Genomic DNA, 14,789 nt, shown 5'->3' on the forward strand with positions numbered 1-14,789 from the left:
AAAAAAAAACACGGGTCAACTCGGGTTTACATGTTAAACTCACAACCTGGATTATGAGATTAAGATAAATTCATAGAAAGAAAATTAATTATGAAACCCCATTTTAAACAAATCTAAGATTGAAAGTTGAAATAGAGAAAAAAAAAATCTAAATCTATAAGATCATTATATGACTTAACATAAAGGAAATAAAAAAATTACTACGCACAATTTCTAAAATAATAATACTGAATAATAAAATTTTAAAAAAACTAAATAAAAAAACTAAATAAATAATAATATTCTAATAAATAGTGTTTTGTAGATGTTTAGATGCGAGTATAGTGATTTAGCCACTACCACTAATATTTTATTAATATTATTTATCCTTTAATTCTTTTATATTCACAACAATATCCTACAATTGTTTGGAAATGAGTAGAATGTTTAACCTGTTTTGTCAACTGTACATTATATGCTATTAATTTAGGCTATGTTTATTAATGTAATTTAAATTGTTCTTCAAAGCATAGTTATTAAACTCGGACCGGCCCGGCGGGTCGACCCGGGACCCGGCCGACCCGGTGGCTGGACCGGTTCGGGTTTGTTAAAAGACCGGCCGATGCAACGACCTGGCAAAACCCGGTCGACCCGGCGGGTCGACCCATGACCCGGTCGACCCGGGCAAACCCGGACGAGACCCGGCGTTTTGGAGTTGGGTCTGCTTGAGATAATTGCAGATCTGGATTTTGAGATCTTGAGGGTTGGCGTTGGGTTCCATTTCTTCCTTCTGACTATTGATGATTGGAAGGGGGTGTAAGAAAACTTGCAAGCAAGATAACTAGAAATGGCTAAGAAATGGCTGGTAAGAGGACTACAATTGAAACGTGAGCCTCAGGGAAGGCAAAAAAGAATAGATTAGATATTCAAAGGGAATCCTCCCCTGCTCCTCAGACAAATCCTCCAAGAGGGTACGATCCGTTTCATTATTCAGTCTCATCCAATCGAGGAGCTGGTCAACTATTTTGTTTTTCCTTTTGATGGCTCTGATTTGAAGAAGCAAACGAATCTCTTCGCTCACCCGTTTCCTCTTCGTTAGCAGGTCTTGGTCGTCGAGTGGGGGGGCGGACCAAACTCACAGTTTCAGGAGAGAGAGAGAGGCAACATGAGCAAGGACTGTGCTTCTAGGCTTCAATAGGTCGTGTTCATCCCTGCACAAAACAGATGGTTCAAAAAAAAAAGACAACTTGGTTGCCTCTGATGAAGTCAGAGAGGGTAGATAAAATTTGTGAGGAGATGGTAATGAGATGAGCTGAGCCTTTTCTTTTCATAAAACAAGCGACAACATGACTGCCACATGGATCCCACTTCACTGCCTCCCTTCTCCATTTCTTATTTTTAACCTAACCTTACCCTTAAATAACCCGGGTTTTATGGGTTGACCCATAAAACCCGGGACCCGGCCCTTTGGCCGGGTCAACCCCCGAACTGGGTTTAATAACTATGCTTCAAAGTACTTTTTAAATTGTCTTTTACTTAAAAAAATATTAAATTATTTTTTTGATATATTTTTTTATAGTTTTAATATGTTTATATAAAAGATGCCAAGTCCATGGCACACCTGGACTTGGCTAACGACCAAGTTTACAGGTCTATCGTCCGGACCCAAATGTAATGGGTTCATCTTCGGGACCTAAATGTAATGGGTCATGCGTCCGTACCATCTCTCTTGGGTCTGCGCAGGACCAAAGGCTGATTGGTCCATCGATATGGCTGGACCCAAGAGAGATGAGTACGGATGTCGGACCCAGGTATCTGTGGTGCTGCACCAGGACCCAATTCTCTTGAGTCTGGCGTCAGGACCTAAGGCTAAGGGGTCCTAGCGACTGGACCCAAAACTTATGGGTTCTGCAACAGGACTCAATTTTTTTGGGTCTGAGGCAGGACCTATTAGCCTGCACCGCGCGTTTGTGTTCTGCAGACTCGGGAGCCTGTGGTCTGCAGCCCCCTGTGCCTGGGTCTCTTCTGACCCGCCAAACTAGAGGTGAGCAAAAAAACCAATAAACTGATTAAACCAAAAAAACCAGAAAAAAAAACTGAAAAAACCGAACTGAAAAAAACTGAATAAACCAATTAAAAAATCACAAAAAAGTTTCGGTTCGGTTCGGTTTTCAAAGTCTGAAACCGATTGAACCGAACCGGTTCAATTAGGCCACCACTTTAAAAAAAAGCAAGTATAAATAGAATGTTTTCTAACCCTAAACCTACATTCACCCCCTCCCATTGCTCTCCATTTGCTCTCTGCATCTCCCCCCTCTATTTGCTCTCTGCATCTCCCCCTCATCTCTCCTCTCTGATTTTTCTTCATGCTCAGCTTCATGATTGTTACTTGTTAGTTGTTAAGCTCCTGCTCCATTGCTTAAGCTCCATGCTCCTTCAACCGCCTCCTCTTCCTATTCTCTGTCTCTCATCTCTCAAATGTTTTGAGTCAAATCTGTCTTATTCTCTTCCATTCTCTTTATCTCTATCTCTCAGATCTGCATGTTCTTGGCCCAAATGATGTGGCTTTGTGGTGCTTGACAGTTTTAGTAGGTTCATCTCTCAGATCATGCTTCTGTTTAATTCTTTCCCTGCGAAGATATTTGGTAAATTCTTTTAGAAATGCTTTTGGTTGAATCCAGTAATCATGGACTCGATCTGATCTTTAGTGACCTCAATAGGATGAGATTTGGGTGCATGCATGATGTTGGGAATTGCTTTCTATTTGTTTGCAACTGGTAGGCCTTGTAACATTCCCTGGAGAAGGAGTGGATTGAATCTGAAATTAGATCGAGCATCATAATTTCGGTTTGAACCGGTTTGAAAGGGAAAAAAAACCGAACCGAAATTAATCAGTTTGAACCGGTTTTCGGTTCGGTTCGATTAAAAAACTTTTAAAAAATAATTTTGGTTTGGTTGTTTATTTTGGTTCAAAACCGGACCGAACCGAAAATGCTCAGCCTTACGCCAAACCCACCAACACTTCAAAAAAAGTTGGGTCTGGATGCCCTGCGAGACCACCGATCTTGAGTATGGCTGGGCAGCCGGACCCAATATCTTTGTATTGTAAATATTAAAAATATTAGTATTTGTATAAAAAATATTGTTAATCTTATTATAATTAATATTGTTAATATTAAAAATATTATTATTTGTGTTATTATTATTATTATTATTATTATTATTCTAATTAATAGTATTGATATAAAAAATATCATTATTTGTCTTATAAATATTATTATAAATAATATTATTAATAAAATAATTTATAAATTTAAAAAAAAATATTATCAATATGAAAAAAATAGAATTAATTTGGAGTGTAAAATAAAAAATTATTATTATTATCATTAATAAATTTGAAATTAAAACTATAAGAACTTGGTCAGGGGAGTTTAATATTATAATTAATATTACAAATATTATTGTTGTTATTATTATTATTATTAATAGATTTAAAAAAACTATTATTCTTATCTAAGAAAAACCATAATTTTATTTAAAAGATTAAAAAATATAAAAATTTAAATGTACAAATTAAATATTATTATTAATATTATAAATATCATTGTTGAGTCGATGTTACAGTCATACTCGACATACTAGTCCAGTATTTCAACCATACCTGATGATCTGGACGTTAGATTTTTATAATATTTTTTTTTATGATATTTTATCGTAAATTGCATTGTTTGGCAACGTGTGTTTTCTAGTACATGGCTGTTAATTACATTGTTTGTTCTGAAATGCGTGTTGAGATACTCACTGTTGATTGTGTGTAACTTTATTGTGGATTGTACTATTTGCCATTGTGTGTTTTCAAGTGCATTGTTTGTTCTCTCAATGACTGAATTTCTCTGAGTATTGTGGAAAATAATTGGCTTGCTGGTGTGAGGCTTTTATGTGTATATTATAAAAAATATATTTTTTTTTTATTTTCTAGACGATTTCATCTGGCGTTGTCTTCTGTTAAAGATGAGGCTTCATCTTCGTTTTCATTTCTCGTTAGCTTCGTTATTTTAATATTAATTTTAGTTATTATATTATCATGAGAAGATTTTATAATCAAATCCACATTTAAGACTTTTGGATACGATGTTACAGTCAGGTCAAAAGCTTTTAAGTCTAGCATCGCAACTAAACCCACTTAAACTTGAGACATGCAAGTTTAATATTATTATTAATATTAAAATATTATTATTTGTATTAAAAATATTATTACTATTGAAAAAAATCATAAATTTGATTTGAAGAGATTAAAATTATAAGAACTTGAGTCTTGCTAGGCGCCAGACCTAAGTTTATAATTATTATTATTATTATTATTATCATCATTAATAATTTTTTTAAAAAAATATTATTACTATCGGAGAAAAATCATAAATTTAATTCAAAGGGATAAAAAACTATAAGAAATTGGGTCATACAAGTTTATTATTATTATTAATATTAAAATATTATTATTTATATTATAAATATTACTATTGATATTATAATTAATATTATAAATATTACTCTTGGTCAGACGTTACAATCAGATTTAAGACTTTTAGATCTAGCTTTGCAGATAAATTTAACACTCTTAAATATTAGTGTTTTTTTATATTTTTATATTAAAAATATTAGCCCGCATTGTAGTGGATACCACCCCCACTAGTTAATATTCTAGAAATCAACAAAGAAAAAACATGAAGTCAATGGAACTTAGGATTTCGAATTTAAACTTGGCATTAAATGAAAGAGAAACCCAAGAATCCAATGGAAGCCTTATCCCACGTGAATCTGATTGCATAAGCTTCAATTACAACACTACTATTAGTATCATAAAAATAAATAAAAAACTTAATGAAATGAATCTAATAATTTAAAAAAATATCAATAATAAATAAAATGAGTCATACTTGTCGTTAAAGGCAAATAAGTCATCCTATTATCCTTGACACGACAAGTATGACACATTTAATTCACTGTTAATGACCTCCTTAGTATCGTTAGATTTGTCTCTTTGAGATTTTTTTAAAGGTATTAGTGGTGTTTTATCGGAGCTTTAGTGCGACTTCGTAAATTTTTTGTTATTGTTTTCTTTTTTTCTTTTTTTTTTCCTGTCATCATAATTTATATAGTTTATTTCACCATTGATTTAAAATGTTGTGTTTTTAAATAGTAACAAGTTTGAATTTTGTGATTTCAGGATTTTCAAACACGACAAGTGTAAACTATATTATCTTCCCAATTCTTTTTTGCACCATGTTATTTTGTTAATTTTTTAAAAATGCAATTTTTTTAAAAATCATTATACAAAGCAAAAAAATAAAGTGTTTTTTTTTATCATTATAATTTTTGCGAAAGCAATTTTATAGTACCAAAAATTAAGGAATTAAGAGGAAAAGTTAGATAAATATTTAAGATTCTCTTTGATGCATAAAAAGGAAATATCGTGTTTGCTCAAAGAACCTTTTGATGTTTAAAATTCACTATGCCCATTCAATTCGCTATACCATTACTTGACATCTATGTAAATTATTATATTTATCTGAATAATATAACCTTTTCCTTTTCTTTTTGAAGTAATTATAAATATTTTTAGAACAACCTGTCAACATGTTCGAACTACAAATGATATGTTCATATATATATATATATATATATATATATATATATATATTGTCTTAAAAGTGTATTAATTTAATAATATTATAATAAATCCTTCTATTAATAAAGGAAACATATACTTAATTAAAACACTAAGTCAGAACCTTAATAACGAGATCCAAGTGCTATTATATTAAATCACTGGGAATTATCAGAAGCACAATCAGCTGTATCAAAATCTTGATGTTATTTGAGGATCTTCATAGGAATAAAAAAATCCAGAATGGCTTCTACAAAATTATAGAAAAATTGCAGCAGCAAGCGGGTAATTTAACAGAGAAGTAAAATATTACAATTTTATTGCCTCTACCCATGTCTGATTTTGGATTAATATTATGATTGCCTCTCAATTTGTATCTTTCTGAGACGTCTTCTTTCAATTCGTCTCGTACAAAACGAAAACGGATGACGTGGGAGAAGACTTCATTGCCGTTTTAGTCAAAGTTCGATGAAAAAACCCCTCAATTCATAATCTTTCTGAGACGTCTCGTTTTGTTCCACTTCGTCTTGTGGGACGTTCTTTGACCCCCAGCCCTTCTTTTGCTTGTCGCACCAAGCTTCCAAGAAAGCCCACCATATATATATATATATGGAGGAGAGCCTTGGCACCATCTCATAGCCAAATTCAGCTCCCTTCCCACCACCCCACCAACTGCAGAGACTGTATTAGCTCTATAGAGAGGGGAAAAAAAGGAAATGGCTGACAGCAATAGCCCAAATCTTGCTTTTGAAAAAGAAAGGTTAGTATTTTCTTCTTCTTTTTTTCATTCAGTTTAATTTCCTTTTTCCGTTTATTGATCTTCACTAACTATAATTTTTCTTCTACTGTAATCTATTCCTGTTCAAGTCTCAATAACAAAACTAGCCTTCCGTTGTTTATGAAGCTCATTGTTCTCACCTAGTGTTGATCCATCTTGTCTTTGTTTCCTTTGCTCAGAGTGTAGGAAACGAAGTCAAAATTTCCTCTTTAAAAGTTACATTTTGGGCTAATGTCATTGACTTTGCCACTTTGTCAAAGCCTACCCCATAAACAAGGTTTTAGGGCTAAACAGAGGAAACACTATTAACTACACAAAGCTTCTAAAAGTAAATTATATCGAATATTTACTGGTAAAAAACCCAACTTTTACTGACCTCATGCACCGTAGAAAAATATAATGTTGAATATTAGCGTGTCTAAAACAATTTTATTTTGTTGTGATGACAGCATCATTATTGTGCAACATGGGATCTTTGCCCTTCTCCTCAAGACGTTAAGCAATTACATCCAAGTGAAGTACCAATCAATTCAAGCGTCTCCCATGGACACACACCATCTTATCATGTTCATTTTCCTCCTGGCTCTATTTATATATGCCACGGCATTGGTGGTTGAGGTTATGCTCCGAGCTTCTGAATCAATCTATCACACACATGTTGGCAACATCCGCCTCTTTGCTGGTGGCTTTGCTGCAATTTTGCTCCTGGCAATTCTTTATCCAATTATGGGCTGCATCATTTCCTTGATGTGGGCCTGTTTATTTGTGAAAATAGCATACGAATCATTCCAGGAGTTGTACAGCTTTTTATGCCAAACAGTTGCTGGGGTACTCCACATGTTGAGCAGGCTAATTGGAAGTGTGAGATGCCTTGAAGAAGAGGAACCAAACCAGCCGCCTGCGTAGGTCCTTTAAAAATCATGGGTTGTGTAGAAATATATGTTTTTGTAACACATGTCATTGTATTTTGGAGATATGCATGTATTTTACTTGATTAGTGGGCCAGTAAATAAGAGTTTTTACAAGAGATCGGTGTTAAAGAATCTACTTGTTCATGCTATCTGGAAATAGAAATATGAGAATTACTGCCCCACGGTCAAAAGAGAACATGCTTCTCAATGCCTTAGCCATCACAAAGTAGATCATTGCTCAGAATTTAAGAAAATCAGCAAACGTCTCTTCTGCTATCTATATATACAAGATATAGCAAGAACTTTCAAACCAGCAGGCACATCACAAAAGCAAATCAATAGCGCACACAAACAAAATTACCTTCTTCTGCTCAGCTATGGAGCATGTCTCTTCGAAAGCCTGGAAAGAATCATGCCGCCGTATCTCATCCTACCCTAGATGACAATCCGTTGCAACAAGTACTCGAAGCGTATTTGCAACATCATCCCTGGGAAACCCATTTCAATATAATCAAAAAAACAAAAATTCTAAAATAAATGTAAAAAATTCCCAGCTACCAAGACTTGCTAACGGTACAGTATAATGAGATTGGAAAAAAAAAATCAATTTTTTAGCCTCTTTGGTTTCAAGTTTCATCTTTTTTTGAAGTGCGATTAATTTATTTTTCTTTCTAACTTGAAATCAGATATTAAAATAAAAAATAAACAGAGAGAGAGAGAGAGAAATTCACCTTGACAAGTCTTCCTCTTCAAAAACCTAAAAACACAAAGAGCAAATAAAAACAACAGTACTGTAAATTTAAATATTAAAAAAGTACCTAGAATCCTAGATAGAAACTCAAAATCACTTAAATTTATCAAAAAAAAGTTCCACGAATCACGACTTCTGAGGATATAATAGCAAGTAAATACAAACACGAATGAAAGAGCTAAAAAGCAAGGAAGCACACGCTGTTTGGTTGCCGAGAAAAGAAAAACATTACAGAGAGACATTTTTTTACCGTTTGATTTTGGGATTGAAAGGAGTAGAAAGGGTGTTGCGGTGGCGGTGAATTTCAAAGCAGAAATGAAGACACTCGGATATGGGCAGAAAATAGTTCCACACTTCTCTCTCTCTTGTTTTTTTTTTTTTTACTGGGTTGCTATTTAGTTTAATTTTTAGATAATTGTTTAGATCATTTTTTTAATAAGAAAAATATTTAAATATTATTAACATGTTTTTAATAAAAAATTATTTAATTATAAACTTAAAATAAGACTTGTATTTAATATTTTTTTAAATACTAATATAAAATCATATTTGAAGAATTTTTATTTTAAATATTGATATAATAATATATTAAATCAACTCAAATTAACTTATCAAATCCACAGTTTTGATCATGAGACCGTGATAACCCTTTAAAAATTATGAGGATAAATTCTTAATTAATTCAATGTTAAAAGATAAAATTAAAAACAAATATATTAAATTTAAAAAATAACAAAAAAAAACTACTTGAGTAAACCCGGGTTAACATATCAAACCCTTAATCTGGTTTATGAGATAAAGATAAACTCATAGAAAGTAAATTGAGAAAAGTTACGAAATCTAATTTTCAATCAATTCAATATTAAAAAATAAAATCAAAAAAATAAATTAAAAAGAAAAAAGAAAAAAGAAAAACAAGTATTGTTGAAATACACTCGATTTTTGATTCCGATACACCTGATATTGTTGAAAAAAATCTTGGTGAGATGATTGTAATGACATATTGGAAGATCACCACAAGATGACTGAGTAAGCGTGATATGCCTCCTAAAAGAAATGGAGCAACCTACTTCCTAGCATCTGCATTGCATTGCATGTGTCAAACGAAAAAAATAAAAATAAAGTCGTATTGTTTGGGCTAGTAGTCTAAATAGGGTGCTTTCACCTCCTTTGGGCTGAGGCCCAAACAAGATGCCTTCACCTTGTTTGGCCTAACATCCTAAAAGAGGTGATTTTAGTCTGTTTGGACTATTGCCTAAATGAACTACTTTAAATCTTTTTAGCCCATAATCCAAACATAATGCTTTTTAGTTCATTTGGATTGCCTAGACTTTTTCTTCTTCTTTTCCTTTTCTATTTTTTTGATATGAGAAATTATTCAGGCCTCAACCTAGTACCACACAAAATTCTTAACTCCTACACATATTTGAACGTATTTTTTTGAGTTTTAAGGAGTTAGAATGCGACGTCGCACTGCCCATACACATGATATTTTTTTTTATGATTAACTGATATATTCTTTGATATATTTTCTACAAGTGTATATTTTTATATTGGGTCTGCGCCAACTTTTCTAGCCATGGTCGCAATGCAAACATGCTCCACACTCTATAAAAATCAGGCACCTCCTTTCTAAGCCAATGATTATTTCTCGCCAACATATCATTGACATTCACCAAACACTTCACAATTACCATGTCAGACACTACTTCCAATTGTGGGCACCAATATTTTTTCCAATCAATTTTCATGCAACTTCCGAGGTGAGCTAATGTTACCAAGATCTATAAATACCTTGGGTCACCAAGTAAACATAGATGTTCACATAGGTTATAATTTCCTCAAACTGAACATTTCACTCTCGTTCTTACATTTACTAACTTAAGCATTGAAGAACCCTTTATTCTATTAGGAACTTGTTTTTCAGGTATAATCAAGCCCAAACACCAAGACCATATTCAAGTCCACATGTCCTCACCCAGGATCGCAGCCCGTGAAAAGTTCAATTTCTATGTGAATTTTTTCATGACTTCATCACCGACATCATTTACGAGAAACTAAATAAAAAATTGGTTTATCACCTTCATCTCTCTCCAAAAAACTTTTTTCATAGATGACAAAACTTTAAAAAAAAAGTAATTGACCTCCTTGCTATAAGGACTCTAACTCTTTAGATCTCCTGTAACTCACTCATTAAGATTTTTTGACTATATAAGAACAACTTCACACCATTCCATTCCACCAACAAGAAATTCAACACTTAGATCCATTACATGCACCAGGTATATAAAGGCCACTCGAGTTCAATAAAAGAACTGGATAAAATAACATCTAAAATATGCATGACATTCTCACACTCCAAAAAAGCCGCTCTCGCCAGGGAGAGCACTCCTCCTTGGATCCTGGCCTTAGGAGTGATTATCTTCATCAATTCTCCTTTAACTCTTACTCGAATACTCCCTGATAAAAAAGAACCTAGACACGAGATAAGATCAGCTCCTAAGAGTGAACACTAATCCCACCAAATATGATATTCTCCACTTTATCACAAAGTGTTACACACTAATCTCTTCAAAGAATGTGTCCCTACGAATGTTAACTTAGATAACTATGATGGCCTTACAAATCATAAAGAGCACCAAATGACATATTCATGATCACTTGATATTTTCTAAGTTTTTGATAACCCATCTTACAACCACATGGACTAAGGTGCTACATGCTATTAGAAAGAGAATTTATGCAACATCCTTCTCCTATAAAATATAACGCGAACACCAGGAGCCTTAATACATTTTGCCTTTTTTACTGTGACCATGGGTATGACACCGAGGAATTGCATGCCTTGAAAAATAAGATAGAAAGATTAATCATTATAAGTTATCTCCACCAATTCATGAAAAAAGAAAGAAAACCTAAGCATGAAAGAAAAGAAGTCTGCATATTTAATGATTTACTTGAGATCAAATAATCTCCAAATTAGCTCCAAGAATTGTATCTCTATCTTTTGTACTTTCAATAAATGCAGTAACTTCTCTTCACATATTTAATATCTTCGACAAAAATCTCCATTGAAATCTCCAAATGTGTATCCATGAAAATCTCCACGACGAGATCTTCATGTCTCCAAATGTATTTCAATAACAAATATTTATGGCAAAATCTCTATAAAATATTTATACATATCTTTAATATCTTCTAAAGGATCAGAGATCTTTCTTTAGGTCCCCGTGACCACTTTTTTTAGGTCTGTATGACCACATTTCTCTAGGTACATGTTACTACCTGTCTTAAAAATAATCAAGGATCATTCTTCAGTTTTTATGGCTGCTCATGAAATATTTTCATCTATATACACAAACCATATTACTTTCAATTTTTTTTATCAGTACACTGCTTGTCTTTACAAGCAACACTATTGAATTCTCCTCTCTCACACAAAAAACTTAACAAAATTCATGAAGAAACTCTCATGTTGGGAACTTTGCAAAACATAAAAAAGCCAACATTCAAAAGTCAGTACCACTCTCATAGCCACAAAATATAACATCATCTATACAAAACAAGTAAGTTTTCTTTCCTAACTTATGCTAGTTAAGTATTTCAAACATGTATGTTTTAAAACCTCAGAGAGGCGGGGATTAATTGTGGTGTATGTACAGAAAACCACTTTGTTTGGGTCGTGGCCAAAACAAAGTGAAATAAAAGCCACTCCATTCGGGCCATGGCCCAAACAGGATGAAATAAACAATTACCCTGTTAGGGCTTTGTCCTAAATAGAGTGAAATAAAAATTAAAATATTTAATGGATGACATAGCAATGAGAGAGGAAAGATAAGATAGGAAGAAAAAAGCGAAGGAAATAATAGGTTATCAAGGACACACTTGATCTTTGATTTTGATACCTAGTATCATTAGAAAAATCTTGACGAGACAATTATAATGGCACCTTGGAAGACCATTAAAAGATGGTGCGGGTCATACACGTTTCCTTAGGATAGAGAAGTAGTCCACTCTTTAGCACGTGCATTGCATGTACTATAGGGAACACACACACGCATACACGTCATTTAAGCCAGCAGCCTAAATAGCCCCGTTTAGGCTCTTGCCCAAATGGACTAATTCCAATCCCTATAGACTACATTCCAAACAAAATGCTTTTTAGTTTGCTTAGACTAACCAAACCTGTTTTTTCTCTTTATTTTGAACCAAAAAATTATTTATGCTCCAACCTAACAAAAAATTCTTAACTCTTATACAGATCCTAATGTATTTTCAAGTTCTAAGGATTCAAAACACAACTCTACACTACTCACACATAAAATATTTTTTTTATGTTTAATTGACATAATTTTTGATGTATTCTCTGTAAATGCATATTTTTATACAGGGTTAGTGCCACATTTTTTAGCCAATGATCGTAGTGTAAACATACTCAATGCTTTATAAAAATCAGACGTCTTTTTTATTGGCTAATGATTATTTCTTTTTAATATGTCATTGACATTCACTAAACACTTCGCCAATACTATGCCAAACATTACGTGCCCGTTTGGCTCTGCGGCTACGGCTACGGTTAATAAAAAAAACAGGAGCGAGATGTTTGGTTATTTTCAACCACACTTTTTATTTAACATGGCCCCACCAAAAACTGAGGTTGGACCTCAGTTTTGGAAAAGCAAGTAACACTTGCTTTTCACTCCATGCCATACACTTTTCACGGACACTTTTTTTCTTGTAAAACAACTTTCCTTGCCCGAGCTTAAGCTCTGTTCCCTTCCCCTCTGTTACAGATCTAGACGAGATTGATGAAGATTGACAAAGATTGACGCCAGAGACAATGTTCCATCTTGTTCCCCTCTGTCCATTCTCCTGTCAAACGAAAGATTTTAACACAACATTTTCCCAACCCGAGCTCGTCTCCTGTGTTCCCTTCCCCCCTGTTCCCTTGATCTGGACGAAGATTGATGCCAGAGACAGTGTTCGTCATCGTTCCCTGCTGTCCCTTTTGTTGTGAAGCGAAGATCAGATCACCTTCACCGAAATCATTTATGCCGAGCAGTCTCCATTATTTTGGTTTACAGGAATTTTCGGTTTGCAGGAAGCACAACAGTGCTGGGAACTTGTTTTTGAAATCTTGATTTTTTAATGGAAGTTGTCTGTTGAAGAAATTATGTAGTTGCCATTTTGGGTTTTGAGTACTGATTTGGAGATTTTGTATCCGATTTATGGATCAATTTCGTTTTTTATTTATCTCCTATGGGGCTCTTTTTGTTGTTAATCTGCCATTCAAACTTGTTGTGTTTTCCTTATACTTTGTTGATCAGTTTTCTTGGTAGTGTTTGCGGATTTCAAGATTTCGCTAAATTGTCTTTTTGTGTGTAGTTTTATCTGTTGGTGATCTTGATTTCTTGAGAGAATTGTGCTTTAGGTTTCGGGGAAGCACGATGATGAGGTTTTTTTCGAGTATGATCGCAATCTCAATTTCATTCCAGATGATTTTTTATCTGATATTGTACCTCACTCAGCTAATCAAGGATCACAACAGCTTTTATGTATGAATTTTGTATGAGATGGAATTATAAATAGTTTGATGAGATAATAAAAAATATTTTACATAAAGTATTATTTATTTCATGATGTAATAAGAGTAATTAATTCTACAATATTTAAATTTAAAACCATCAATATTAATATATATTTTGTTAAAATTATTTTATAATCTCAATTTTAAAAGCATTCTTAACCAAACACATTAAATTACTTTTTCTCCAACCTCAATTTCAACCACAGTTTTAACCAAACACCTATTTTTTCAAACCAACCTCAACTAAAAGTACTTTTTATAAAACAACTTTTTTCAAACCACAAACACAACAGCTACCGCAATACCAAACACACTCTTCTAATAGTGGACATTAAAGTCTCACCAATCAATTTTCATGCAACTTTATAGGTGAACTGATATGTCTAAGGTCTATAAATATCTTAGATCATGGCGTAAACAAAGAGGTTCACATAGGCTATAATTTCTTTAGACTCAACATTTCACTTTTATTTTTACATCTTTCTCATTTCTCTCTTGCATTTATCGACTTAAGCACCAGAGAGGCTCTTGTTAAACAAGAGACTTATTTTTCAAGTATAATCAAGTCTAAACACCAAACCTATATTCAAGCTCATATGTCTTGGTCTAGGATTGCAACCTGCAAAAAACCTAATTTTTGTGTGAAGTTTTTTGATGATTTCATCAAACTTATTAGTCATAGCCTCAAACATGCTACTAAAAGGTTTGATGGCCTAAGGCTTATTCAAGGCCTAAATACAAAGTTTGTGTTAGTTAGACTAGGAAATTAGAATATTATATTCATCAATCTACATTTGTTAGTTTGACTAGCAAGATAGAATATTATATTTCTCAATTTACACATCGCAATATATAAACTAGCGATCAATTAGGGTTGTCATGATTTGAGGTCTTGTTGATTTTTTTAGACAAGGGTTGGTTTCATTTTATTATTTAGAATACATTAGAAAATAGGCCACTTTAGCCACTAAGTCTTTTCACAAGTTATAGTTTTGTATTTTTTAATCATAATTAAAATTTAAATGTATTTTTTTTAAATAGACCATGTTATAAGTGTTAAGGAAATAAATAATGTAAATATGTTTTTAATCAATAAAAAAAATTAAGGAATC

General features: G+C 33.0%; 1 protein-coding gene across 1 annotated transcript; it reads left to right on the top strand.

The window, feature by feature from the left end:
- The first annotated feature begins 6,290 nt into the window (after positions 1–6,290).
- Positions 6,291–7,471, top strand: LOC112325214 (uncharacterized). The gene is made up of 2 exons (XM_024591119.2): positions 6,291–6,410; positions 6,878–7,471. Exons 1-2 carry the CDS (start codon positions 6,367–6,369, stop codon positions 7,332–7,334), a joined length of 501 nt encoding a protein of 166 aa, XP_024446887.2. The 5' UTR covers positions 6,291–6,366; the 3' UTR covers positions 7,335–7,471.
- The last annotated feature ends 7,318 nt before the right edge of the window (positions 7,472–14,789 follow it).

This window comes from Populus trichocarpa, chromosome 1 (assembly GCF_000002775.5).
Source record: "Populus trichocarpa isolate Nisqually-1 chromosome 1, P.trichocarpa_v4.1, whole genome shotgun sequence".
Taxonomy (NCBI): Eukaryota; Viridiplantae; Streptophyta; class Magnoliopsida; order Malpighiales; family Salicaceae; genus Populus; species Populus trichocarpa.